The 26,973-nt window shown below is 43.8% G+C and overlaps 2 protein-coding genes across 3 annotated transcripts in view; one reads left to right on the top strand and one right to left on the bottom strand.

Moving 5' to 3' along the window:
- Positions 1 to 18,998, top strand: part of mrtfbb (myocardin related transcription factor Bb) — a 40,112-nt gene extending 21,114 nt beyond the window's left edge. Inside the window, exons 1-15 of one of the 2 annotated variants that reach the window (XM_028985619.1) lie at positions 1,163 to 1,585; positions 3,551 to 3,616; positions 5,323 to 5,378; positions 7,263 to 7,338; positions 8,188 to 8,349; positions 8,550 to 8,686; positions 9,476 to 9,583; positions 10,745 to 10,992; positions 12,396 to 12,564; positions 13,845 to 14,609; positions 14,960 to 15,070; positions 15,564 to 15,707; positions 15,835 to 15,966; positions 16,206 to 16,266; positions 16,716 to 18,998. In XM_028985619.1, the coding sequence (XP_028841452.1) occupies positions 1,486 to 1,585; positions 3,551 to 3,616; positions 5,323 to 5,378; positions 7,263 to 7,338; positions 8,188 to 8,349; positions 8,550 to 8,686; positions 9,476 to 9,583; positions 10,745 to 10,992; positions 12,396 to 12,564; positions 13,845 to 14,609; positions 14,960 to 15,070; positions 15,564 to 15,707; positions 15,835 to 15,966; positions 16,206 to 16,266; positions 16,716 to 17,188 (2,808 nt within the window). In that variant the 5' untranslated portion in view covers positions 1,163 to 1,485 and the 3' untranslated portion in view covers positions 17,189 to 18,998. Of the gene's footprint in view, positions 1 to 1,162; positions 1,586 to 3,550; positions 3,617 to 5,322; positions 5,379 to 7,262; positions 7,339 to 8,187; positions 8,350 to 8,549; positions 8,687 to 9,475; positions 9,584 to 10,744; positions 10,993 to 12,395; positions 12,565 to 13,844; positions 14,610 to 14,959; positions 15,071 to 15,563; positions 15,708 to 15,834; positions 15,967 to 16,205; positions 16,267 to 16,715 lie in introns of those variants that run through there. The other variant, XM_028985617.1, reaches the window with a different exon arrangement.
- A 5,256-nt stretch (positions 18,999 to 24,254) lies between these two features.
- Positions 24,255 to 26,747, bottom strand: snrnp25 (small nuclear ribonucleoprotein 25). Its single transcript, XM_028985620.1, has 5 exons — positions 26,341 to 26,747; positions 25,338 to 25,428; positions 24,922 to 25,027; positions 24,760 to 24,834; positions 24,255 to 24,678 (listed from the first exon to the last, which is right to left on the bottom strand). The coding sequence occupies exons 1-5, from the start codon at positions 26,548 to 26,550 to the stop codon at positions 24,621 to 24,623; spliced, it is 540 nt and encodes a 179-aa protein (XP_028841453.1). The 5' UTR covers positions 26,551 to 26,747; the 3' UTR covers positions 24,255 to 24,620.
- Positions 26,748 to 26,973: the final 226 nt, after the last annotated feature.

Here is a 26,973-nt window from a genome sequence, read left to right as displayed (position 1 = left end):
ATCAGCAGTGGTTCAACCAGGATCCAGCAAACATACCATCACATCACAACCAAGAGGCCTCGCAGCAGGGGGGTTTCCAGGGTCTAGTGTACATGTCACCACCAATGCTCAAGAGCGAAGAGGCACTAGGGCAGCAGCATTGGGACACACAGGGTGTGGTGCAAATTTCTCGACCAGTCCTACCAATGCTGCTCTACAACGAAGAGCAGTGGGACTTCCAGAGTCTGTTCAACTGTTCAGACTGGTCCAGTTAACACACAGATGAAGACCCAGTGAACGTCCACACAGAAAGCCCACTAGAAACAGCACTGCTGTTTCATCACAGTTCTGTCCTCAAATTCTGCTGTCAGGACCAAAGCTAAAGTGGTCTAACAGACAGCGCTGCCACTGGATTTAAAAATTTATTAAAAGGAAAAATGTTGAGTTACCTGAAAATGAATAAAATTTGTATAGAAATCATTTCTTCTTTTCTTGTTATTATTTTTGTGTATGTGCCTTTTATGGCTATTGTACAAATGAGAATAATCCACTTTTTTAATTAAACTGAGAGCACACAGCATAATAATGATATGAAACAAATGTATTTTCTCAGAAAAAATGGCATTCAACATTAAGAAAATTGAATTACTTATAATGGCCAATCAAAGACTAGTGATGGGAAGATTAAGCATCTGCCCGGGATAAACCATAGGTCTCATTTTACCATAGATTTTACCATATATATATAGAGAGAGAGAGAGAGCATCTAACTTAACTTGCCGGGCTAGACTAGGTTTATTGCGCTGATAGTGGAATGCAGTGATGAGGAAGCGCAAATAGTCACAATGATCGGCTACATTTATGTGAATTTGGTTGAGAGAACCAAAGAAATTTGCACTAAATTTAATTTCCATTTTATTTACTTTTAAAAATACCAGATCACCTCCCTGTCACTCCCCATTGGCACCTCATTCACACTTGTTTGGCATAGTATTAAATATGCAAGCTATAGTTTAAAGTATGTATCTGTGTGCTTCCCGCAGTATATTTCCCAGCCTCAGTATATTGAAGGGCGTATTCCCATTAATGCAAGTTAAACAGCAGCAGTGGGATGTCTGAAATTCCACAAGTAGTTAAAAAGTGACTGAGATAAACTCTGCGTGTGGACATGATCCGTTTCCCTCCATTGTGACTGCTGATAATGCTTTTGTTGTAGTTGTTGTTGTCGTTTGAGCCCTGTGCTCTGGCAGCGCAGCAGTGCGAGGGGTTAACAGCCTGCAGCTTCGTGTCCCTCCTCCCGATCGTTGACTGGCTGAGCCGCAGCAAAGCACGCACACACACTCACACACACACACACACACACACACACTCGTCCACTCGCTGCACTGCGCCGCGAGCAGCGGGCGGAGGGCTCGGGATCGCACCCGGAGCAGGCTGCCGAACGTCCGCTCCGTCCCAGGGCTTTTCCCGTCACCACCGCCGCCTTGCACCCTTCCTGCGCGATCCATGGGACTTCAAGCCCGGCCCCACGCCGAGCCTGCACTCACCTCGATGGCCTGCCTCGAAGTGGAGACCCCCGCGCTCGGCAGGGGCAAATTCAAATCAGGTGCCGCTTTCACCCTTCGCCTGCCACCTCGCTGCTGTAATTCATAACTTAGCACGGCTCTGTGTTGGAACAGCGGCGAGCGTCTCTGTCTGTGTGTCTGCTTGTGGGTAGCGTACGTGTGTTTTGCCCCGCCAGGAAATGACTGGACATTATGACACAAGAGTGAGATGGACAGATTGAGGAGTAACAGGAAGAGATGCTTGGGAAACCTGATCACCCATCCAAACCAAACCTGACCGGTGTCGGGGCATTTCTGTCCGAACTTCACAGACAGGGTGGTGCTTGTGATTTGTATATAATCTCTGTATATATACCTATATAAATACATATTTGGTACACCTAGATCCATTTAAAACAGTTTCCTTTAACCCTGTTACAAAAAAAGAGGGGGGATTTGCATGCTTCATAAATAATTAGAAGGATCTGTAATACCCTGGTTATTAATCGTTGGGTGTTGTACTGTTTGCAGTGGAATGACGTAATTCAGATACTGTAATGGATTTCAAAGTTAAACACTCAAGTGGAGGCATTTTTATCATCTGGAAACTTCCAGCACTCCCGTGGTCCCGGTTAACCATAACTAAACAAATGCTCTTATTTCTAGCGAGAGTTTTGGGGTAACCAGAGGCTCGTAAATGCGCAGGACTGCGTGTTATTTCCACAGATCCGCCGGTGGAAGGGTAGGGTGAAGCAGCCGAGAGGGTCTGCGGTACCTCTGTTTATTCTCTGTAGGAGAGCAGGCAGCGGAGCCAGCTCGCATCACACGGTGGGGGTTAGCCAGGGTTCAGTGCAGAACATCAGTACTGACATCAGCCAAACAAATCCGACAGGACCTCAGGCCCGGGATAAACCATAGATAAAAGCGCGCCGTTTCCCCACTGAGGCGAAGCACTTTCGCCATTATATTACTTTCATAACGCCTCGCGCCCCGTGGCGCCGTTTTTCAATTCGCATGTACAAGCTGGTGTCCAGGGGACCCGCGCAATCCTCACCCAACACGCAATGCAAGCCACGGCTAGGCAGCGGTCCCCGGGGCCCCGCCTCCGCAGCCTCATCACGTTGAGGGACGCGGGGTCCTTCCGTCCCCCCCGTGCCGCCTCCGGACCGTGCCGTTTCCCAGGCCTCGTTCTCACAGCCGCCCGGTTTATTTTTGCTGGAGTGAGTCAGACTTCTGGTGCGACTGCAACAACGGCCTCTGGGGACCTGTGTGGGTCGGGGTCTGCTAGCCTTCAACTCAGGAGGCTCTGGGCCCCAGTGGGGTTGCCAGAGGGTGTTGGGGGACTGGAGGTTCAACAATGACTCCAGGGGCCATGTCCCACCCCCCCGCCCCATATTTCACACAAACGCACCATTTGTCACCATCAGCCATCACCTTGCTCTTCAAATATTTTGGACAAAGAGCGGCGCTGTCCCGCTCAAATAACACGTCTACGCTGGCTTGTTTATGAATGTTTGAACAGAGCCCCCTCTGCAGTTTATTAACACGCCGCACTGAGCGTGGGGTGGCAGCAGCGACAGAATTCGCCGCGTTTCTGTTCTCAGCTTTTTACACCCGGACACTTATTCTCTTTTTGATGTTCCAGGGGCTTAAAAGATCAGGACTCACCGACCCAAAGCGAGACTTAATCTCCTCCCCTGTGTCTTTATGGGCCAGCCAGCACACAGATGACTTCATCTGCACCTAAAACTGGGTGCTGATAAGAAAATGTCCATTTATTGGCCTGTATTGTGCTCATGTTCTCTTTTTTTTTGCCTTATAAAATATGCTGTAATCTTTAAAGAGTCGAAGAAGCCAGGCCCCCCGCGGCCCACCCCGCGGCTTTAAGAGCCGCTGTCCTCCCAGGCACCGTGGTAGATAACAGGATAACCTTAAGATGCACTGAAAACAGAGTGAACCAGATGAAAGTGCTCAGGGCCGCTTCTGCGTGACTGACCCCCTCACCGGCACACTTTGATCTCCAACAGTTCTCCAGCTCCGGCTACAGCAGAGGCGCACCCGGGAGCAGCTGGTGGACCAGGGCATCATGCCACGTGAGTCTCGCTGACCTTACTTCACCCCTACAACTTTTGGGGGTTCTTAAATGAATTGTAATGTTTGCTGTGATGTGATGTTTTAGGCGTTTGGGGTGGGGGGGTGTATAAAAGCACATGTGCACGATCACATACCATGTTACTAAACAGCCAATCAGCTGTTTCAGTAAGAGGACTGCGGTAGTAATATCACTTTCAACAATCACAGCTAATAATGCTGGTCAAACTTGCTGAAAGGTTTGTGGTGATTGGGCTGGAGAAGTCCTGGAGACCCTGATGAATGGGACCTTGACTAGTATTAACAGTATTAACAATATAGGTCCTTCACTGGTCAGTTTATGACCACACGTCAGCTGGTGGTGGACTCCAGTCTCCATGCCGCAGTCACACCAATCCTCCTATAACCGTGTCATGACCACTGGGTCTCAGTTTTTTATTATTTCTGCTTTGAGCCTAAACCATAGCACTGTAGATATGCCACAGTTTGTGTTCCTACAGTACCAGTCGAAAGTTGCACCATTTTGAAGGATCCAATGCAAGAAACATATTTATTATATGTTTATGTGTATTAGGAGAAGTTAAGTATGTTTGATGAATCTGTTTTTTTTTTTTTTTTTTCATGGCGGCTTTGTTCACTGGTGTCGTCATCAAAAGACGCTTCATGAACCGTCTCTGTTGTCCAACTTAAGGTGGTGGACAAAAGTGTGACATGCTGCCATCACAGACTTTGCTTTTGCTATTTTTTTCTCTTAAGTACATAACCTTAGTCTATAGTCCTGTGTCTTCAGTTTTGTTCTATAATGTAAAAAATAAACCATAACTGAGTAGGTGCATTCAAACTTTTGACTGGTAGTGTAGATGAACTGGCATCATGTATACGTGGAGTGTTTTTGACTTGTTTTAAATGTGTGTGTTCTCGTTCCTTCTCTGGCTCACACACACTCTGGTTTTGAAGTGGGTCGTCGCTCGTCCTGGCCTGGGTGAGAGGGAGGGGATGTTATTATCAGCGCTTTTTTAAGAGGGGCAGATCTAATAAAAGTGCTCGACGCGGCCTCGCTAAGAAGGCGGGGCAGCGCGGGGGGCGGGGGGCGGGGCTGGGTTGGGGAGGGTGAGTGAAGCAGGAGATGGACGCCAGCAGCCACCACATCTCTGTCAATACCAGGAGTCAGTCTGGTCAGTAGAGCGTTGACTGGCTGGCCGAAGCAACAGATGAGTCACAGGCGGGGCCTGCATGTCTGGTTTGCAGGGTCTGAACCCCGCCCCCCCCCAGCGATTCGTCTCTGTTGGCCCCACGCAGACAGGACTGCGGGCTCGGTCTGTTGCGCTTGTGTGGACTGCTTGGCAGGACTATGTTGGCCGGACCACACAGACACCTCAGCACACCAGGAACCAGCAGGAAGTGGGCCGTCTCTGGTCCTTCGCTGACTCAGTAAAAAACGGCCCATGCAGCGGATTCGCGAGTTTTAGGTGCATGATCTTTGGCCGTGTGAGTAATGAGCGTCTCACCAAACCACGTCCCAGTATCTGAGTCACGATGTGAAGTTCCCCAGCGCCTGGTCCCTGACAAGCTGGCTGCTCACGTTCAGGACACCACTATAGTTCCATAACCATAATGAAGTCCAAGGCAGTAGGTCTTTGCCGCTCTCTATGTTTTGTTTATTGATGCAACATTTTATTTTAATTTTTTTGCTTTCTCCCTCATTTAGCCCTGAAGAGCCCTGCTGCCTTCCATGAGCAGATCCGGAGCCTGGAGCGCGCCAGGGTAAACTCCACTTTCTCCCAGTCCGATACAGCACTGATGTTTACTGCAACACCCAGTAAAAATGACTGGACACCCCGTTTAATCAACCCTTTAGCCCTTACTATAGAACAAGCAAGCCCTAAAGATAAACTGGGGCTGTTGTGTTTTTCTTTGTGTAGTACTAATAATACAGGGAGTGCAGAATTATTAGGCAAGTTGTATTTTTGAGGAATAATTTTATTATTGAACAACAACCATGTTCTCAATGAACCCAAAAAACTCATTAATATCAAAGCTGAATGTTTTTGAAAGTAGTTTTTAGTTTGTTTTTATTTTTAGCTATTTTAGGGGGATATCTGTGTGTGCAGGTGACTATTACTGTGCATATTTATTAGGCAACTTAACAAAAAAACAATATGTACCCATTTCAATTATTTATTTTTACCAGTGAAACCAATATAACATCTCCACATTCACAAATATACATTTCTGACATTCAAAAACAAAACAAAAACAAATCAGCGACCAATATAGCCACCTTTCTTTGCAAGGACACTCAAAAGCCTGCCATCCATGGATTCTGTCAGTGTTTTCATCTGTTCTCCATCAACATTGCGTGCAGCAGCAACCACAGCCTCCCAGACACTGTTCAGAGAGGTGTACTGTTTTCCCTCCTTGTAAATCTCACATTTGATGATGGACCAATGGGGTTCTCAATGGGGTTCAGATCAGGTGAACAAGGAGGCCATGTCATTAGTTTTTCTTCTTTTATACCCTTTCTTGCCAGCCACGCTGTGGAGTACTTGGACGCGTGTGATGGAGCATTGTCCTGCATGAAAATCATGTTTTTCTTGAAGGATGCAGACTTCTTCCTGTACCACTTCTTGAAGAAGGTGTCTTCCAGAAACTGGCAGTAGGACTGGGAGTTGAGCTTGACTCCATCCTCAACCCGAAAAGGCCCCACAAGCTCATCTTTGATGATACCAGCCCAAACCAGTACTCCACCTCCACCTTGCTGGCGTCTGAGTCGGACTGGAGCTCTCTGCCCTTTACCAATCCAGCCACGGGCCCATCCATCTGGCCCATCAAGACTCACTCTCATTTCATCAGTCCATAAAACCTTAGAAAAATCAGTCTTGAGAAATTTCTTGGCCCAGTCTTGACGTTTCAGCTTGTGTGTCTTGTTCAGTGGTGGTCGTCTTTCAGCCTTTCTTACCTTGGCCATGTCTCTGAGTATTGCACACCTTGTGCTTTTGGGCACTCCAGTGATGTTGCAGCTCTGAAATATGGCCAAACTGGTGGCAAGTGGCATCTTGGCAGCTGCACGCTTGACTTTTCTCAGTTCATGGGCAGTTATTTTGCGCCTTGGTTTTTCCACACGCTTCTTGCGACCCTCATTGACTATTTTGAATGAAATGCTTGATTGTTCGATGATCACGCTTCAGAAACTTTGCAATTTTAAGAGTGCTGCATCCCTCTGCAAGATATCTGACTATTTTTGACTTTTCTGAGCCTGTCAAGTCCTTCTTTTGACCCATTTTGCCAAAGGAAAGGAAGTTGCCTAATAATTATGCACACCTGATATAGGGTGTTGATGTCATTAGACCACACCCCTTCTCATTACAGAGATGCACATCACCTAATATGCTTAATTGGTAGTAGGCTTTCGAGCCTATACAGCTTGGAGTAAGACAACATGCATGAAGAGGATGATGTGGACAAAATACTCATTTGCCTAATAATTCTGCACTCCCTGTAGTATAAATTAGACAATCATACATGAAAGTTTTTTATTTTATTAAAACGCTGTTTTAGCTCCTGTTGAAGATCCCGGTATACCTCGACATCTGTATCTGTCGTTAGTATTTCATTAAAAAAAATTTCCAATTTTGCTTTTATTGGCAGACTGAGAGCTTCTTGAAGCACAAACTCTGCACTAGGCCTGAACGTTCTGAACTGGTCCGCATGCATATCCTGGAAGGTAACCAAATGACTTCGGTTGCAGATTAGATGTAATATAGTAAATCATCATTACAGCAGAAGACCATTTGCACTTACACTATCATCCAGAAGTTTAATGTCATTTATAAATTCCCATTAAATGATTTGTCTAAGATTTCTTTTTGTGAAATGTTATGGATTTAAATGGATTTAAATTGATGGTGCTTCTCAAATAGAGGGGTGGGGTCGAACTGTCTTCTGTATTCAAAAGACATTAATACAACTTTGCTGATTTTTCTCTTGCTCCTTAAACAAAAACCTAGAATTCTCCACTTTCACAAAGCCATGTATGTCTGTAAACTGAAACACACACGTTTTATTATACAGTTGCACTTGATGTTATGCAACGTTTCAAAATAATGTTTCCAAATGGAAAGACAGGGAATGGTTTAATATACATTAATATAGTGCATTTAAGCTAAACTACACGTGTAAATCAGTCATGCAATTTTACACTTGGGAAAGCCATAGATAATAGGGTTAGTGTTAGGGTTAGGTTTGGGGTTAGGGTCTTACCGTTAATTAAAAAACCAACATGTGTGTGTAAGTTCACAGACATACATGACTTTGTGAAAGTAAGAGAAAGAGAGGGGGGGTGTTTACCTCTTCAGAAAATAATTGAAGAACACTAATGTAGAGAAACCCATTATTAGTTAATTACCCTTTATAACATTTATGTTGTATAATGGACAAATCAACTGTTTCTAAAATTATGATCTTTTAAACATTAATATATAACAGTCATGTATAATCTCATATTTGTGAGAGAAGAACAGTAGCTTGTCAAGAGTTTGAAGTTAATGATGGAGCACTCTTTATTCTTTTGCAGAGACCCAAGCAGAGCCGTCCCTGCAGGCCACTCAGATGAAGCTGAAGAGGGCTCGCCTGGCGGACAACCTCAACGAGAAGATTGCCCAGCGGCCTGGACCGATGGAGCTTGTGGAGAAGAACATCTTGCCTGTGGACACAAACGTCAAGGAGGCCATCATTGGTAAACAGTCCCATCAGAGGTTGCACGCTATTGGCTCCCACTGTTTAGCCTCACCAAATTATGGTCCTTTTATCATCCAAATCACAAGAACAGGACGTTACTGCACTGCAGTGTAGCACAGACAGGAAATAGTTGTTTACTGGCTGTATGGTATTTATTTATTTATTTATTTATTTATTTATTTATTTATTTGTCTTCAGATGGGGACGTGTACAACTTTGATGAAGACAGCAATGATGCCCTTTCACCCGAGCAGCCGGCCAGTCAGGAGTCCCAGGGCTCAGCACCATCACCCAAAGACATATCAGCCTCGCCACCAACCACCTCCATCGTGCCGGTGGGTCTCTCCAATTTAACTCTTATTTTATATCCGTTGAATATTACATTCAAACAGAACAGAGAAATAGCCACCCATCCCTCCAACGCTTTTGTACAAAAAAAAAACAATAAAGGATAATATTATATGATAATTTACATAAAAAGATAATATTGTAGGACCTTTACATTTTTTCCATTGCCAATTAGTGCATCATGTCTCTAATCCACTGTCGAAAGGCTGGAGGGGAGCTTTCTTTTCAGTATATTTTTAAGTGTTAGAGCCAATTCTGTGGCATAATAGAAAGTAAATATTTGAATATGTAAATATAATATTGCATTAATAGTAGTTGTTGAATTAGAATGATTTATTGATTATTGTTTAATAATTCTACAGTTCAATTCTGATTGAATGTACTTGCATGGCACGCATGTGAGCCAAAAAGCCAGAAGCCTGAAGCTTGAAGAACACCAGTCTTTTGACAGTCACGTATAAAGTTGAGAAATTCATATTTTGTTTTGTTTTTTTGTTTTTATTTACTGTAAAAAACACAGATATAAAGGAAAGTTTGGATTTATGACCGTTATTTTTGGAACGTGTCGGTTTGAGACTAGTGAGTCAATCTGCTGCACTCACAATAAGAGTCGCAAATGCTACAGTCTTCCTCAAGTAAGGACTGAGGGAAAGAGTTTTATTGACTGAGGTTTTGAGTTATATTCCTGCCTTTTATTAAATGATTAGTGATTTATTTGTCAACAGATAAGCTTCATAACAATTTATGGTCTCATTTCTTTCTTATCACAACCCCAGAGCCTCAGTCTGGTTCCAAGCGAAGAGGCAACCAACAGCCGTCCCACAGTCACCTTGCAGTGTGTCACCACCATGGCTCCCACTAAACCAGCACCCACGTTGGTGAAGGTAAGCTGCCCCTCATGGCTGAAAGTTGTTGTTTTTCGATACTGTGACATACAGCATAAGATCCACATGAAATCCCTGGGATGCTGGCAGCACCTGTCCATGTGTAGACCCGGTTATTGGGAGGTTTGTAGGGTGTAAACATAACAGCAGAGAGACGAAACAGGCCTGAAGCGTCCACTTGGAACAGAAAGTTTCTTCCAAGAAATGAGCGAGTGTTGTGTTTACACAAAAAAAATTCTGAGGAAGTTTATTGTGGGTTTTGGCTCGTAAGGTGCGTGCTTCACAACATTCGATTCGATTTTTGCAAATAAGAACATCAAGCATTGTGCTCTTAGTTATGGCTACAGTTAAAGAATGAAATTATAAAAAGCATTTTTTTCTGCAGTGTCCTCTAAATGAAAGTCATATTTCTTATTGGATTTAATTGTGGTTTGAGAGCAAGAGCAGTCTGGTGTAAGCTGTCCTTGCGGGACCCCAAAGCTGCGTCACGTCACATTGAAAGGGCCGCCTCAACAACACTGAGCTGACAGCCCGGGTGCTGCCATGTCAAGGACCTCAGAGGGTGACCAATCGCAGGGCTTAACTGCGGCCAGCCGACTCATGTCTTCAATTTTTGTTTCAAATGAAACAATTACGCTCTGCGCCAAGGGGAGAAGCGGCTGAGCCCTACTGCCCGAAAAGGAGGAATGAAGCAATAACTCATGCATTCAATGTAATCCCTTCTGCCTCGGAGCATTTTTCACGTCATTCTCTGTCGTGCCGTTCCTCACTTGCGCAGGCGTGGTCGGGGCCGATGCTAATTTGGCATAGCGGCGTGGCTTCGACCTCTCCTCTCTAATGCCAGGCCGTTTTCATGTGCATCCGGCAGCCCCATGAACTGAAACAATGGGGGTCACATCCCCTTCCATACATCCTGTTTCCTCATCCTGTCATTTTCTGGGTGGTGTTGACACTGCGGCCCAAATATTTCATTGCAGAACAGCGGTGTGTTGGTGTGGTGCTTCTATCTTTGTGGGGACATTTTGCTGGACATTTACATTTGCTAATATTTATTAACTAGTTTACTAAGTTACAGCAATATGGTTATGTTGAGATGTAGGAAACGTGTGTGCGTGTAATTCTGAACCTGGTGCTGTTTTCCCGTTCTTCGTCGCCCTGTAGCACAGCCAACCAAAGGCTCCCAGCGACAAGAGCCGTAGCAAGAAGAGCAAAGAGCCCAGGCCGCGGGTCAAGAAGCTGAAGTACCACCAGTACATCCCCCCTGACCAGAAACAGGAGGCTAACAAGGCGCCCATGGACTCGGCCTACGCCCGCCTGCTCCAGCAGCAGCAGCAGTTTCTGCAGCTACAGATAATCAGTCAGCAGCAGCAGCACTACAACTACCAAACCATCCTGCCTGCACCGTTAAAGTATGTCACACACATACACACACACTACAACTACCAAACCATCCTGCCTGCACCGTTAAAGTATGTCACACACATACACACACTACAACTACCAAACCATCCTGCCTGCACCGTTAAAGTATGTCACACACATACACACACACTACAACTACCAAACCATCCTGCCTGCACCGTTAAAGTATGTTACACACATACACACACACTACAACTACCAAACCATCCTGCCTGCACCGTTAAAGTATGTCACACACATGCACACACTACAACTACCAAACCATCCTGCCTGCACCGTTAAAGTATGTTACACACATACACACACACTACAACTACCAAACCATCCTGCCTGCACCGTTAAAGTATGTCACACACATACACACACACTACAACTACCAAACCATCCTGCCTGCACCGTTAAAGTATGTTACACACATACACACACACTACAACTACCAAACCATCCTGCCTGCACCGTTAAAGTATGTCACACACATGCACACACACTACAACTACCAAACCAGCCTGCCTGCACCGTTAAAGTATGTCACACACATGCACACACACTACAACTACCAAACCAGCCTGCCTGCACCGTTAAAGTATGTCACACACATACACACACACTACAACTACCAAACCATCCTGCCTGCACCGTTAAAGTATGTCACACACATGCACACACACTACAACTACCAAACCATCCTGCCTGCACCGTTAAAGTATGTCACACACATGCACACACACTACAACTACCAAACATCTTGACTTTTATCAAGTTACCTCTCCTAAGCTTAACCTCAGTAACCAAGATAATCTTTAGTTTTTTCCCCTCAAAGAGGATTTTACAGCTATCAGACCTTGTGGTTCTACAACTACTTGCTTTTCAAGGTTACAGTTACCCACTAGGCTACTACCAATTTACAACTGCTAAACTATCATCCATACACTAGACACACACAAACACAATTTCATTCTACTACTAACAGTTACAATTGCCCTTAGTGAAATATTTTTTACACACCGAACAGCAGGAAACAGTAGGAAACGTACTGTTTCCTCTAATAACAGTTGTGCTGCGGCCCTGTAATGGAGTATTACATAACTTCACTAACAATGTAAATGTTGTGGCACGCCTTGGGGGAGGGGGGTGACACAATCGATCTGAAGTTAGCAAGTCAACACCTGGATGGTGACACAGGAGCTTTCAGCTCTCGTTTCCTCCTAACAGCTCCTGTTTCTGTTGATTATTTTTCTACCATTATTGTTTCATAGGCAGGTGATTGCGGATGATAAGGCCATGGGATGTGCCCATGCTTTTTAAAAAGACCCTCTTCCTTCTCACTCCATTCGACTACATCCACCTTCCCCCCTTCTTTAACCTCTCTCCCTCCCTCCCTCCCTCTCAGGCCGGCTGCAGAAGGCCCCACTGCTTGTTCTAACGTGGGTTTGAGCAGCAGCATAGCTCTGTCCGCACCCATTGTGGTCTCCGTGCCAGGTGCGGCCCCTGCTCGTCAATACCACACCCTGACCAACCGCAAGCCTGGTCCCCTGCCTGCCAACCTGGATGAAATGAAGGTGCGTCCCCAGGTGACCCTTTCAGCAGATGTGAAATGACTCGTTTAATCAATGAATGATAAACAGCTAACTAAGCAAGTGTTAGTAAGTCCATCGTTTCAACCTAATTTAGAATATTTTTGAAGATAAAAGCCATGGTTCTGGCTCTGGGACGTCCTCTACGAGGTCATGTTCATAGGCGAGTGTGTTACCCACTAGGCTACTACCACCGTCATGTTGGAGTATGTTGAACACGGCACGTGTTCCTGTGGTTAGCCAGAAAATGAAGTCCTGAAACCACACAGTAGGTATAGAGTTGGTGCAGTTAGATGGCCTGCATGACATCAGATGCCATCCTGACTGTGCCCAAAGTTAGTGTGAATCTGTCATTCAAGTAAATGTTTTTTTGGACTTATTAATTATTATAATCTAAGGGTTTCCGGTTGATTTAAAAGATGCAGCGAGTCTGCTGTAATGAAGGCAAGGGGTTCTGATTTACCCTTGTTTTTTTTTTTGTCATTTCCTTTTAAAATATCTGGTCTGAATTGTATGTTTATATTTTTCCACCTAAGGTCAATCATCAGGCCTGTTACTTTTTATACAGTTACCTCCATTGAGTCATGCCAAAGGGTGACATAGAATCAGTGTAGATGACTGATTTGGCAGACAGAATATCATATCAGAAATTAAACCTTCATATGTGCTGTATTCATTATACATTAACAAAAAAAAAAAACCTTAATCATACACTAAAACCTTTTATTTTATGTTAATTATTATGGATGATAACTCATGAACGCTATCCAGTATCTTAAATTTTAGAATATTTCCTTATTTCCTACAATCATTCAAAAATGATTCACAACACAGAAATGTCTAACCCACCTTCATTAATACAGTCAATACTTGGCTGACGTTGAAAAGCTGAAGGTTTAATTTTTTTAAGTAATTGACCTTTAAAAGCAAATGACCTTCTCATGACATTTTTTTGTCATGGAGTAGTACATCCGGAAAAAGGCTGTACTGTACACTACTGTAGCCTTTATTATACTGTAATTATAGAACGTTTAGAGGCGCAGTCCTTGGTACCAAAAGTGCGTAGAGAGGAGTCTATTTAAACCAGAACCACGTGTTGGAAAGGGTGGTTTATTGCTGTAATTTCATTCTGGCTGTTCTCAGACACTTTTTGTTTGCCATTTAGTGAGTGCAGGGATCTCTGTTCTTCATTACTCTCAGTAAACAGATGGAGCAGTGAGCAGGTGGGTTTCATTTTGTTTGTTTGGTGCGTGTTCCACCCTCAGGTGGCCGAGCTGAAGATAGAACTCAAGCTGCGGGGTCTTCCTGTTTCTGGAACCAAGACGGACCTCATAGAGAGACTTAAACCCTTCCAGGAGGGCAGCGGTGGCACTCAGCCCGGTGTTGCTATGGAGCTCATGGCTCCCACTGCATCCCTGCAGTTCGAAAACAGCAGCTCCTCTCCCCCTGTGTCACCCGTCCACTCTGAAATCTCCAGCACCAGCATGGAAGAGGCAGGGTTTGCAGAGAGCTCCTCTAGAAGCTTCCAGGGCACTCCGTCCCCAGGCATGTCAGCCATGAGGATGTCACCCAACAAGGTGCCCATGGAAGACGTCACCATGGAGACCAGGGTGATTGAGAAGGACCAGCGGCTTCACGAGAAGGAGCGACAGATCGAGGAGCTTATGCGCAAGCTGGAGAAGCAGCAGAGCCTGGTGGAGGAGCTGAAGATGCAGCTGGAGGTGGAGAAAAGGAACCAGCAGACGGGCCAGCGGCCTGAACCAAGTCCGCCCCATTCGCCTCTCTCAACCTTCACTGTCAAAGAGGAGAGTGGCACCACTGCAAGCTGCTCCATCATCCAGCTGGCTGGGATTAAACAAGAGGAGCCCCAAGTCTCCCACCAAGTCCCCCATATTTTCATCAGCCACCAACAGGTGCCCCAGGTCCCCCATGCCCTGTTAACCAGCCAGCCTGGAGCACAGATTCTCCTCCCAGTGTCCACCATGCCCACCAGCATCCAACTGCCCAACACGAGCAACATCACAGCGCAGGTAGGAATTTGTCGCTGTAAAACGAGTTTTTAATTCGTTAAGTCCATTCATTAGTCCTTGTGTAAGATACAGTATGTGCTTCCCAGCATGTGCAGTGAAATCATTACAGTTGCCCAGAATGTCACCAGCACTGTTCATTCTGATGTATTTCTGAACAGTGCAAACCATTAATGATGGAGGGATAAAAACCTGATTTGGAAATAAGCATGATGGGTGGTGACTGGAGAGGGACTATGTCTGTGGAAGTCTCATCAAGCTCAGAGCACAAACAATATAACACATATGCAGCAGTTTAATGCAATAAATGAAGCCATTATGCATCTGGTTCTGCCTTCTTTTAAACCCTTCAGGCACAACATACAGTTGCCAGTGCAGCCACAGGTCTGCCCCAGACGTCTCTTCTGCAGCACCAGAAAACGGAGACGTCACCGCGGCAGCAGTCGACGCCAGCCACAGCTCAGGTGAGGACAGGGGACAGAGAGGACGCTCCATCCATTAACAGGGGGGTGGATCCAGCAATCAGTGTTTTGCATACTGTGACTTAAGTGAAAGCACCATGAGGACCAACATTTTCCCACAGACCTTGTGCTCTATGTTGCCTCCTTCTCCAAGTTTTTTAAAATAAATCCTCAGTTAATCCGTGATGGAAAACCCAAGGTCCATTCCTCAGGAAAATCTGGCTTTTATAAGCCAGAAACTAAAGCCCGTGTTCATCTCCTCTTCATGCGCTCCTCGCTGGGTGGTTTATCTTCATGGTTGGCAGGGCAATAACAGTTGAGGTCAGGTGATTGATTCCTCCGCTGCTCGCAGCAAAAGCGGCGCTGGCACCGGCCCGGTTACTGGAGCAGGTGCTGAGTGATCGAACTGACAGCAAGCATGCCTGCCACGCCCGGCCGGGACCTGCGACATAATTAGCAGCAGCAGTTTTTAACTAACCCTTCTACCCCACTCCAGAACGGCCCTGCTTTCCACTACCGGCCCATCCAGAACCAGCCTGCTGCAGAAGTTCCTCAGCGGTTCCTCAGCAGTTCCCCAGAAAGCCGCTCACCCGCACAGAATTCGCCCAATCACATGGCTCACAACGGACCTTTGACTAAAGTAAAAGTTCCTGCGTGACCATTTTTTTCTGATGTAGTGTCATGCACTTCTGCTATTGTGTTTTATTTTAACGAGCTTTAATAGCGAGGCTTCAATTATTGCTTCTTTTTTTTACGTGGTCGTTTAGGCACCGTCCCCCTGCCCACCTTCTTACATCCTGCAGCCGTCCACCTTCTCCAGCCTTAGCCCCAAGAACAAGGACCCTCCTCGCTATGAGGAGGCTGTCAAACAAACGCGCAGCTTGCAAGCCCCTATACAGGTAACACACACACACACACACACACCTCATCCTGCACTATATAGCAGGAGGGTCATTGTTTTTTCTGACTTTGCAGCATGTTATGCAGTCATCATATTGAACTCCTGTTTAAATCTGCCCTGGGTGCAGTTTTCTTCAGAGAATAGAGCATCTGTTCATTTCAAAGGCTGTTTTTTATTCACATCTTCCCCGTATGGGATTGACTTGTGTTAAGCAAAGTGTATGTGTTCCCCTCAAAGGTTCCCACTGCAACCAGTCAGCACATGGATGACCTGTTTGATGTGCTGATTGAAAGTGGAGGTAAGAAAGGATGGGGCTGCGTTTTCCTTGAATATACAGTATAAACTGATTTAAAAAAAAGTTTTTTAGTTTTTTAATCCTATTATCTAAGTTGTAAAACATATGTGTTTTAAAGGTTGGATACAATCTCAACTGTGGTATTCTGTGGTATCACAGTAGTAAACTGAGTTTACTGGCTCAGCATTAATTCTAAATTCTGATCATTTACAGACCTGTTAATGACTACCTTTTTCGAATTATTTTTTAGATTATACTATTAAATCCCTCATAAAATAAGTGACATCGTCTTACCTTCACAATGCATTGTAGATGGCACTTAATGTGATCTTTGTATTAAATGTTTGAATTAGTCATAAAAATTAGGTTGGGCCAATATGGTCATTTGAGTCGTATGACAAAGTAAACCCCTCAATATGATGATGACCCTCTGTTCTCTTTTGTACAAATAGAAATACCCCCCATCATTAAGCAGGACCCTCAGTCCCTGGACAAGCTGTTGCCTGTGACGGCCAACGTCACCACCCTTCCCATCAACACCGTGCTGTCCCGCCCTCCACCCCAGGTGCAGGTGGCCCGGCCGCCCTTGCTGGTGCCGGAGTCCCCGGCTCCCAGCCTGCTGGCCCTGGCCACAGACAACCAGCTGGAGTCGTTCCTGGAGGGCACGCTGTCGGGCGGGACGGAGCCCCGGGCGCTGCGGCTGATGGAGGAGCTGCACAGTCATCTGCTGGAGCAGCCGCACTCGCCCATGGACATGTCCGAGCTGTCCTTCACCTCCCCGACCATCCACCTGCAGGATGGCAACTTGGACAACATGGAGTGGCTGGATCTCACCATGCCCGTCCCCACAGGCGTCTCCCCGCCTACAGGGGTCTTCTCCTCTGACTTCCTGGACCCCCATGACCTGCAGCTGCACTGGGACTGATCTGTAGCACAAACGTGGAAACTTTACAGATAGGACATACAGGTACAGCTTGTTGAAGAAATACAGAGTGCAGAACTTCACCTGTAGCTCGAGGAGCTGTGTGTGTGTTCTCCACTGGAGAGCTGGATCGGAGCGTGTTCTTGACGTTATTGGGATGTTTTATTTTCATCTGACCAATTTCTTGAGAGGAGAAAGAAAGCACTAAGCCGTGCCTGCTTTTGGATGCCATCCCGGGACACAGGCCTCTGCTTGGCATGAGGCAGCGCGGTTTGCCTCAGCAAGAAGCTTTTCTTTTTTTTTTCAACGGACATTTGAAATCGGTTTGCTCGCCATCCGCAGTAAAGCAGATGTAAAATAGAACTTGCTTTTGGCGAAGATGACGGGCTGTCAAGCTTACACAGACAAGTGAACCATAGGGACGCAGCACACTGAAATATTCAGCTTGCGCAATAGATGAAGTGCCTTCGCATTTTAAAAGATCTGTATTTAAAATATATATATATATTTGTTCGCACTGTTGTTGACAGCTAGGACTGCACGATTTATTGTATAAAACACACTGCATCAATATGCGTCTGGGACCGGTGTTTTATTCAGCTGTAACTCAGACACCAAGCTTCCCTTTACTTTTACAATTTCATGAGAAGGAACAGAAAAGCATCACTTTGCTACTAGATTAATTAAAGAAAAATAATTGTGTAGCAGCATAATCATGTCTTTTGCACGCAAAAAAAAAAAGATAAAGACAAAGTAGCTGGTTTATGGAGTTGATGTCCTTCTCTGATCATGGCAGGATGAAAACCGGCGTCTCAGTGGTGTTTGCTGCTGTTCCATTACGATTCTGACTGGGAGACATGGCACCCACCATATCAACTAAACACCCCACTTTGGGGGCTTTGGAGGCTTCGACTCCGATGCTAAAATTTCCCTTCATCCATTTACCATTTGACAGTGTATAACAGGTTTTTTGGGTTGTAGGGTTCATTTTATTAACCAGAATCTTGAAAATTTTACATTTTTAATTCCACATAAACTAATAAGCAAAGTCACATAAACATCACAATATCACATTGACAGCCACGGCATCAACAGGACATTTACACTGTTCCCAAAAAATAAACCTGTTTAAAACCAATGAGCCAGCAGTGTAGGCCAGTGCAGGCTCAGTAGCGACATCTGCTGGCCGAAATAAAATCTCCGCATCTCCATATCTACAGTAGGCCGTATTACTTGTTAGGTAGTGAAGCCACAGAGGAAACACGTGCCAAAGCGGCTCTTTCACCTAACAGAACAACGGAGAGGGAGAATGTAAAAATGGAGCCAAAGCGCTCTGTCTCTCGCAAGGAACAAATACAATGTACATATTTAGACACATACAAGTTTTTTCAAAAGTAGCGGATACGCAAGCAGCTAGAACCTGTTTCCACTGGTATACAGAAAAACAATATGGCATAAGCACTTACTATAGTCAAAGTCCTTTATTACGTTGATCAGAAATGAGAATACAGAGGGAATTGTGTTTTACACTCTCAAGAAAGCAACTGTGCACTGCTCTACCAAAATAACAATAAGAAGATCTTTTACCAAGAAAAAAAATTTAAACCAAAGAGGTTTGTGCTGGAATTTAATGGATATCTGGTTTTATATTGTCTCCCTTTGAAGATAATTTGAGACATGGATTGTATGCTATACATTTTGCACAGTGTATATATTTATACATGTTATGTATACATACTTTTTTAATACAGATGGAGCACATCTGATTTTTATTGTTTTTTTTGTAAATAAACTGATGTTTTGTGGTAAACAATTACGGGCGTTTATTGTGTGTGTATATAGATCCTTTTGTGTCAAAAAAGTAAATGCTGACACTGTAGGCTGTGTCTTCGCCTTAAGCAAACAAGGAATTTATATAAGGCCTTAACAGACAAAGAAACAGAAGTATTTTGACTGCATCCCTAGAAGAAATTGTAACTTTTGTCACAGCATCCATAACCCGTATAAGAGAGCATGAGCATGGTCCGTAATCCAACTCTGCTTCTGTGTTCAGCCACAGCATTCCAAAGTGTTAAAAGAAATAGGTCTGCGTTGCGAACAGGGATGAAGGTGGGCATCCACTTACTGCCAGCAGTCTCCAGGTCCCTACAGTCCACAGCAAGCTTCCACGGCTTCCAGGTGGAGGCCCAGCGCCGTAGATCTTTAGGGACTTGGACGTCTGATCACCTCTCTTGTGTTTTACAACTTTTTCCAAGTGTGAAGGGCGCTCCGACACTTCGGGCACTTGTGTTCAACATTTTTAAAAGTATTGGTGCAAAAAGGAATCAGGCAGCATCCGGCCACGCAGCTATAGGAAGACAATGAGATGGAAGTTTGCTGTAGAGAGTCCATATGCCTCTAACTTTCAATAATTATAACATGAGCCCCAAAAAATAATAACATGAGCTCTGAAAAAAATGTTCACCTGCTGGATGGCAATAGTGCAATTTCAGCATCACCCAGCCCCATGCCTTTCAGTGAGATAACAGCCTTTCCTTACCAACTCTGTGCTTATTAACATCATATAGTATATCGAGAGTTGCATTGAAATCAAATAGCAGTTCAACTGATCTTGGCCCAATTATTAATAGCAGTTACGTTTCTGCCTGTCAAATAATTTACTTGTGGGTACAGTGAGACACAACACTGACCCAACTGCCACAGTGTGGAGGATGCTTATTCATTCCTCAACATAATATCAATCTTACATTTTTAATTAATGAATTCCTTTATTTGGAGCGGGAACTGTTAAAACTATGGTGGTAGAAGCCTAGTGGGCAACACACTCACCTAGTTACCAGAAGACCACAATCCCTGAGTGTCTGCTGAGACACATGTCCCTGTAACTACTGATTGTAAGTGCCATAAATGTACAGTACAGGTCAAAAGTTTGGACACGCCTTCTCATTCAGTGTGTTTTCTTTATTTTCATGACCATTTACGTTGGTAGATTCTCACTGAAGGCATCAAAACTATGAATGAACAGATGTGGAGTTATGGACTTAACAAAAAAAGGTGAAATAACTGAAAACATGTTTTATATTCTAGTTTCTTTGCTCTGATTACTGCTTTGCACACTCTAATCATTCTCTCGATGAGCTTCAAGAGGTCGTCACCTGAAATGCTTTTCCAACCTTCTTGAAGGACGGAGGTGTTTAGCACTTGTTGGCCCCTTTGCCTTCACTCTGCAGTCCAGCTCACCCCAAACCATCTCAACTGGGTTCAGGTCCAGTGACTGTGGAGGCCAGGTCTCCACTTTTTGTTAAGTACATAACTCCGCATGTGTTCATTCATAGTTTTGATGCCTTCAGTGAGAATCTACCAACGTAAATGGTCATGAAAATAAAGAAAACACATTGAATGAGAAGGTGGGTCTAAACTTTTGGCCTGTACTGTACATTCCACCCCAGGAAAAGTTAGTAGAAAATCAGTGTAGGCCTCAAATTTATTTTGCCTAATTTCTGTAGAATGAAAAGCAACAAAGCCACTTTTTTTATAGTAAATACTATGGTCTTGTTTCCTTGCTTCTTGGTTCAGGATTGTTCTGGTTAATAGTTGAGATTTTTGACCTCCAGGGTACTTACTCCCCTAAAAGCGCTAATGTTTCCAGTTCGACATCAAATTGCTCCCCTTTAATGTCTAAAAAAGTGCTCCCCACTTACCCAAACATCATAGATATAATGCACACCAGCCAGGTAGCAGAACCAATGGTATGAGCGGTCTCTGTGAGGATGAGCTCGTGGCAGTGGGGACACTGTGTTGGACCCGGGAGGAATGTCAAGTCGGTAACATCCATGACCTTGGGAGCTGTATGTCATTAAATATGTAATATGTAGTTTAGAGATTTATATAAAAATCGATCCAATGTGTATATCACACATAAGCCAACTGTAAATATACCAATATACCAATCAGACATAACATTATGACTGCCTAATTGCCACCTAACTGGCCCTGGCCCATCAAGGCATGGACTCCACTGGGCCTCTGAATCGTTGTGTGGCAGGCAGGGGGCCATCAGGGAGTACAGTTCCCATGGAGGGGTGTACTTGGTGTACTCAGCAGCCATGTTTCGGTAGGTGCCTTGACACTCACGGACCCGGCCCTCCATATAAAGTAACATTTTTCGGACCAGGAAATCTTTTTTTTGTGTGATGTCATGTCATCATCTTGTCCTCATGTCTTGAGGACAGACTCCTGGCTAAAATGGATTCACATAACATTTGGTTCCTGGCCAACTCACAATGGGAAGAGAATTCTGCCTCCTACCAGAAATAATATATTTATCTGAACACAAGGTCTGTACAGAGCCTGAACTTTCGCTTGTGTCACTAATGTTTAGGTTTCCGCTGGTGTTCCTAATGCTAAGTCCACCTCACAGCACAATATAATGTAAGAGTTACAAATACTAACTCACCAGGGAATTTTGGTGGAGCACAGACACATGACAAATCAAAGTCTCCATCCTGCTGTCCTCCTGTGGTTGTGTGTTTGAACCCAAAAAAAAAAAAAAAGTCAGATATAACTGGTAATGTAGTGGATGGTATGTGTTAGATGGCAGAGCGTGCGGGCTACGGTTACAAGTGTGGTATTAATAATACAATATGGATGTTGTGTATGTGTGACGGTTAGGACTGCTTGTGTAGAGTAAGTGATGTACTTGTTTGTTTGATGGTCTGGTAACTGGTGTCATGCATGTTGAATGGAACAGCAACTGGTATGTGTGGTTGAGCAACCTGATGTTGTGATGGTAGTGTAGCTGGTGCAGGGTGTGTGTGTGTGTGTGTGTGTGTGTGTGTGAGAGAGGGTGTAGTGAATGTACGGTCAGGGAAAAACAGGCCTGCTCATTTTGTACGTTTGCCCACTAACAAATGATCTGACTATAACTCAACGGTACGTTTATTTGAACAGAGAGAAGAAATATTTAAAAAATAGCATTTTCATGAATTAAATAAGTATTTGACTCCTTTGAAAAACATTCATTAGTTGGTGGCAAAACCTTTGTGGGCAATCACATTGTCCCACTCCACTTTGCAGAGCCTCTCCAAGCCATTTGTAATGACCTGGCTGAGGGAAGGAGGTTCTCACCAAAGAATTGACGGTACATGTCCCCATCCATCCTCTGCAGTTGTCCTGTCCCTTTGGAAAACACCCCCAAAGCATAATGCGTCCATCTCCATGTTTGACGGTGGGGAAGGTGTTCTCTGGAATCATAGGAAGCATCCCACCTCCTCCAAACACGGCGAATTCAGTTGGTACAAAGGAGCTCGGTTTTGGTCTCATCTGACCACAACACTTTCACCCAGTCTTCCTCTCAATCACTTAGATGTTCAGTGGTGAACCTGTACATGTGCTTTCTTGACCATTACAGTCCTTTACGGCGTACTGCGTTACCAGCTATGGTCCCAGCCGCCAAGATCTGGGCTCGTAGTTCTTATCACTGAAACTCCATGAGCTGTGATTGCGTGGAGCTCCAGACCAAGGGAGATTGGCTGTTATTTTTTGGTTCTTCCATTTGCGTATAATCACACCAACTGTTGTCACCTTCTCACCCAGCTGCTTGCCGATGGTCTTGTAGATGGTCTTGCATAAAATACTTATTTCATTCATGAAAATGCAAATTAATGTATAACCTGTTTTGTTATTGTTCTGTCTCTCTCTGTCTACCGGTGAAATGGCAGATTGATCACTTGTTTGTCAGTGGGCAAACATAAAAAAATCAGCAGGGTATCATTTCCCCCGCTGTATGATGGTAGTGTGGCTGGAGTAGGGTGTGTGTGATGAGGTTCGGAAAGCAACAGACCTCTCCTCATTTGATTTTCAATTATCTCCTGCTTTTTCATTAAATCTTTCTTCTTCTCCTGAATGCTATTCAGGTCCTGCTTGATGTTCCTCATCTCAGTCTCTTCTTGAATGTCCTCTTCTTGCACATGAGAAACAATCGATCAAATAATCTTTCAGGGGACCGAGAAATTAGAGATCACAACCAACATCATGTTTTGCTCCACTGACCTGTGATCATCTGACCAGACTGCATCCTGAAATCCTTCAACATGACCAGCATGACCTGTCGATCGGTGAGCTGCTGCGACTGGAGTGAGAGGCTGTTCATCTCCTCTTTAACTCTCTGCAACTGCCACTCTGTTTCCTCAGGAGAAGCGGACATGGTGGAGGCTGATGGAAGAAGAAATGCTGAGTTTCCCAAAGACCTGAATGCATTCGCATAAGTCAGGAAAAACCTTTCAGCAAACACCAGTGTCCTGGCCCATTGGCCCACCTCTGCCCATTGTATTACTGGCCAGCAGGGGCAGATCCAGAGAATGGGAGCAATCACCAAGGAAGAGACAATTACAGCTTCATTATGCAACTGTTGTCTTAAATAACAGCGCGACATCGTAGTTAATATTACTTGACACTACAGAATAAACTATTTCAAAATCAAAAACAGCTTAAACAAGAAAGTAGTAGATGCAGAATGTTGTGTTCAAATAAGTTTTCCATGGAAGCTCTCTAGAAAGCACTGTCCAGAAACTGTAGCAAAGTACGGACATTCACCAATTTATGCAGTCTAGAGTAATAGAAAAAGAAGTACCGACCCACATCGGTAAATAAAAAAAAAAATTATAAAACACTTAAACCGGACTTAAACCTCCTAATTCATCCAGTTTCATTACTGCAATAATATTGCATAATGTATTATGTAATATTATTAACATATTTGACCATAGTTTTCTCGAGTCCATTAAGTCCATGAGAAAATGCTGCTGCTTTATAAAAGTGCCAAAAAGAGCGGAGAGTAAGGTGGCTGTAGCAGCCAGTCGGCTCTTACCTTCGTGACAGAGGAGCAGCAAAGCTGCACGGCGCGGGGAGGGGGAAATACAAAGGGCTTATAAAGCCTCCAGAAATATGGCCGCCGTATTTAAATGGTGTGGGTTTTCAGCCATGTGCTTTCCATGGAACATGAGTTCACGAGCACAATACTCATAAAACCTGAATTAAATGAACACTATATATTATTTAACAAAAATGCTGGTGTTTAAATCAAATACTTTAATTCATTAAAAGTAGGCAAATAAGGTCAAGGAATTGTGACAAATAAAGCAACAATACAAAACAGATTGCATATTTTCTAAGATGGTACACTTCTAAGCTAATGCACATAATTTACTGCATGTTATACACACTATTCATAACATCTTAAACAGCATCATTTGCATCGGTCAATACGGACCAATCCAGATTGCTTTCACAGCATGTCACGGGAAAACAAGCCTACTGTCATATTAGGAATATGCTTTGAATATTATGCAAACTCAGAAAAACTCCTGACAACTGGAAAAGTGGGAACAAAAGGTGGAGTGAGTATAGAGTGAGGGCGACACCAATGCCTCATATTTCATTTCTTTATCAATTTCTTCAAGAAGGTCACTTCATCTCTGTTCCTGATTCCATAGCTGTTAAATGAAAAAATTAACACTCACATACAAGAGAACAAAATAATAATAATAATAATTCAAATAATTTTGACAACTTACTCTTTTAGTTTCATTTTGTCCTCTTCCAGTTTTTGACCATTAAACGCTAAGCAGAAGTTTCTCCACACATATTTCCTGAACATGGAGAAAAAAAAATCCATATAAGATCAACGGCAACAATTGTCCGATGGTGAATTTTCTATTTCAATCAGATATATTTACCAGCTGATATGCCGGACTCCACCCTCACGTTGCTGCTTAAGCTCATAGAACCTGCAGATGGCTTTTTTCAGATCCAGCACAGTCGCGTGTTGCACCACCACGATGGCTGCAGAAGAAATGACAGAAGGCTGGAAGTCAAAATGATCTGGCCGGAAACTCAGCTCATTATAGGCTAAATGGCCACAGAGCTTGAGTTTCTTAACGAGCTTCCAAATCTAGGCACAAATGAAGTGTTAAAAACAGCTAGGTTGTGTGTAAAATACACATTTTACACACAACCAACATCCATCAGTGAGTGTTATAAAGACAAGATTGATGTTTAGTGGTCCCTCTATTAGTTCCTGTTTAAATTTATGAATGATTTAAAGTATGTATGCATTTGGGGGATGAAAAAGAACCCTGTGTGCTGTACTTACGCATAACTTCGCCATCAGCCTTGCACACACGCACAGTCATAGCCTGGCCATACTCCAGAGCAATCTGAGAATTTACCTCTTCCAGTGTGACCTAATGAGTAAGAAAGTGGTCAGTACCGATCCAAATTTTAGATACATCTGACTGAATCTATGGATAATATGCAATATGGATATGAAATATGAAATACAGACAAAAAAAGTCGTCTTTACACCAGAATCCGTCAACACAAGAACAGGTTTTTTCCCCTCATTCCATCACGTTCAGAAAAAGCTAATCTATAAGACAGTTTGTTCCATATGGACAACACTACTTGGACCAATCCCATACACTAAACAGTTGCACATTATTGTTTATTGCACTTTATGTGTATTGTTTCTGTAAAGATTCTGATTGAATGTTCGTATTATAATACTCTCTATACTGTATATTATACTGTGTGTGTACTTTCCAATAAACACTATTCTGATTCAAGATACAAATGTAAATATATTTAGTTGGAAAAACTCCATGAAATTATGCACTTATTAAGTGCATTGGCCTTTGAAAGTAAAAAAGCAAAAGTGAAGTGATCGTCATTGTGAAACACTGCAGCACAGCACACAATGACACAACGAAATGTGTCCTCTGCTTTTAACCATCACCCTTGGTGAGCAGTGAGCAGCCATGACAGGCGCCCGGGGAGCAGCGTGTGGGGACGGTGCTTTGCTCAGTGGCACCTTGGCATAACAGGATTCGAACCAGCAACCTTCAGGTTAGGGGTCCGCTTCCCCTTTTTTAAGCATTATTGTGTCGATAGTAGTGGATATCACCTAAGTGTGACCTCTGCCCTTTGAGAGTGTTGAGGTTTTTTGTGTAAATCAAAATATATTTGCATAGATCTGAGACAATGTGGGAATGATGATCTGTGGTGAATTCTTCATTCATTAATTCGCCTTCAAATGGACAATGCCTCACACCGCAAAAAAAATCTGAATTCATTAACATCCGCCTTCTATCACAAACCTGAATCGGTAGATCACAGAGTAGAGGGTCTTGTACGATCATGGCGAGCCCCTCCTCAAAAATGTCTAGAAACTCGGAATGGGGCAGCGCCTCTTCATCCTCCTCCTCCTCCTTCATCTCCTCATCCGCCACCATATCATAATCATCTGTAGGGTTTTTGTTTTCTTTATCCCCTTTAGGACTCGTAGGTTCTTCCATATTTTCATTCATGATTTCCCCCTTTTTTCTCTGCTTCTCCTCGATTAGCAAGAATTTGAAACCATGAAGAGGAAAAAAAATCGACTAAAGCAGTAACATACTTGAAACATTAAAAAATCATGAAAATCCGATCGCAATTCACTTTAGGGTATATCCAAATAGTAAGCGTGATCCATTTTTTCGGCACTAGAACAGAACTAATAGTGTCCGTCCAGTAATACTTACCGCCAAAAACAAACCTAATCAATTTAAGTTCCGCCATTTAAACATCATATTTGTCTGATTGTTCTTTAATGAACATAATTTGTATATAATTTAAAAAAAAAAACTATTGCATTGAATCTCACTTGTGATGATTGAGTGATTTTCAGGGCCTTTGGAAATTATAGTTTCATTCTCAACTCGTTGAAAGTTTCCGCCCGAGCACATAAAAGT

Source organism: Denticeps clupeoides, chromosome 7 (genome assembly GCF_900700375.1).
Source record: "Denticeps clupeoides chromosome 7, fDenClu1.1, whole genome shotgun sequence".
Taxonomy (NCBI): Eukaryota; Metazoa; Chordata; class Actinopteri; order Clupeiformes; family Denticipitidae; genus Denticeps; species Denticeps clupeoides.
The sequence above is the reverse complement of the archived record's forward strand: the minus strand, read 5'-3'. Positions and strand labels throughout refer to the sequence as shown.

What these genes read in the sequence shown, in the direction of transcription:
- snrnp25 (XM_028985620.1), bottom strand. Translation starts at nt 26,550, where the DNA reads ATGAATGAAAATATGGAAGAACCTACGAGTCCTAAAGGGGATAAAGAA. An exon ending in GGAGTCCGGCATATCAGCTG is followed by an intron (nt 24,835 to 24,921) that starts GTAAATATATCT and finishes CTCCATGTTCAG; the next exon opens with GAAATATGTGTGGAGAAACT. An exon ending in GACAAAATGAAACTAAAAGA is followed by an intron (nt 24,679 to 24,759) that starts GTAAGTTGTCAA and finishes TTCATTTAACAG; the next exon opens with CTATGGAATCAGGAACAGAG.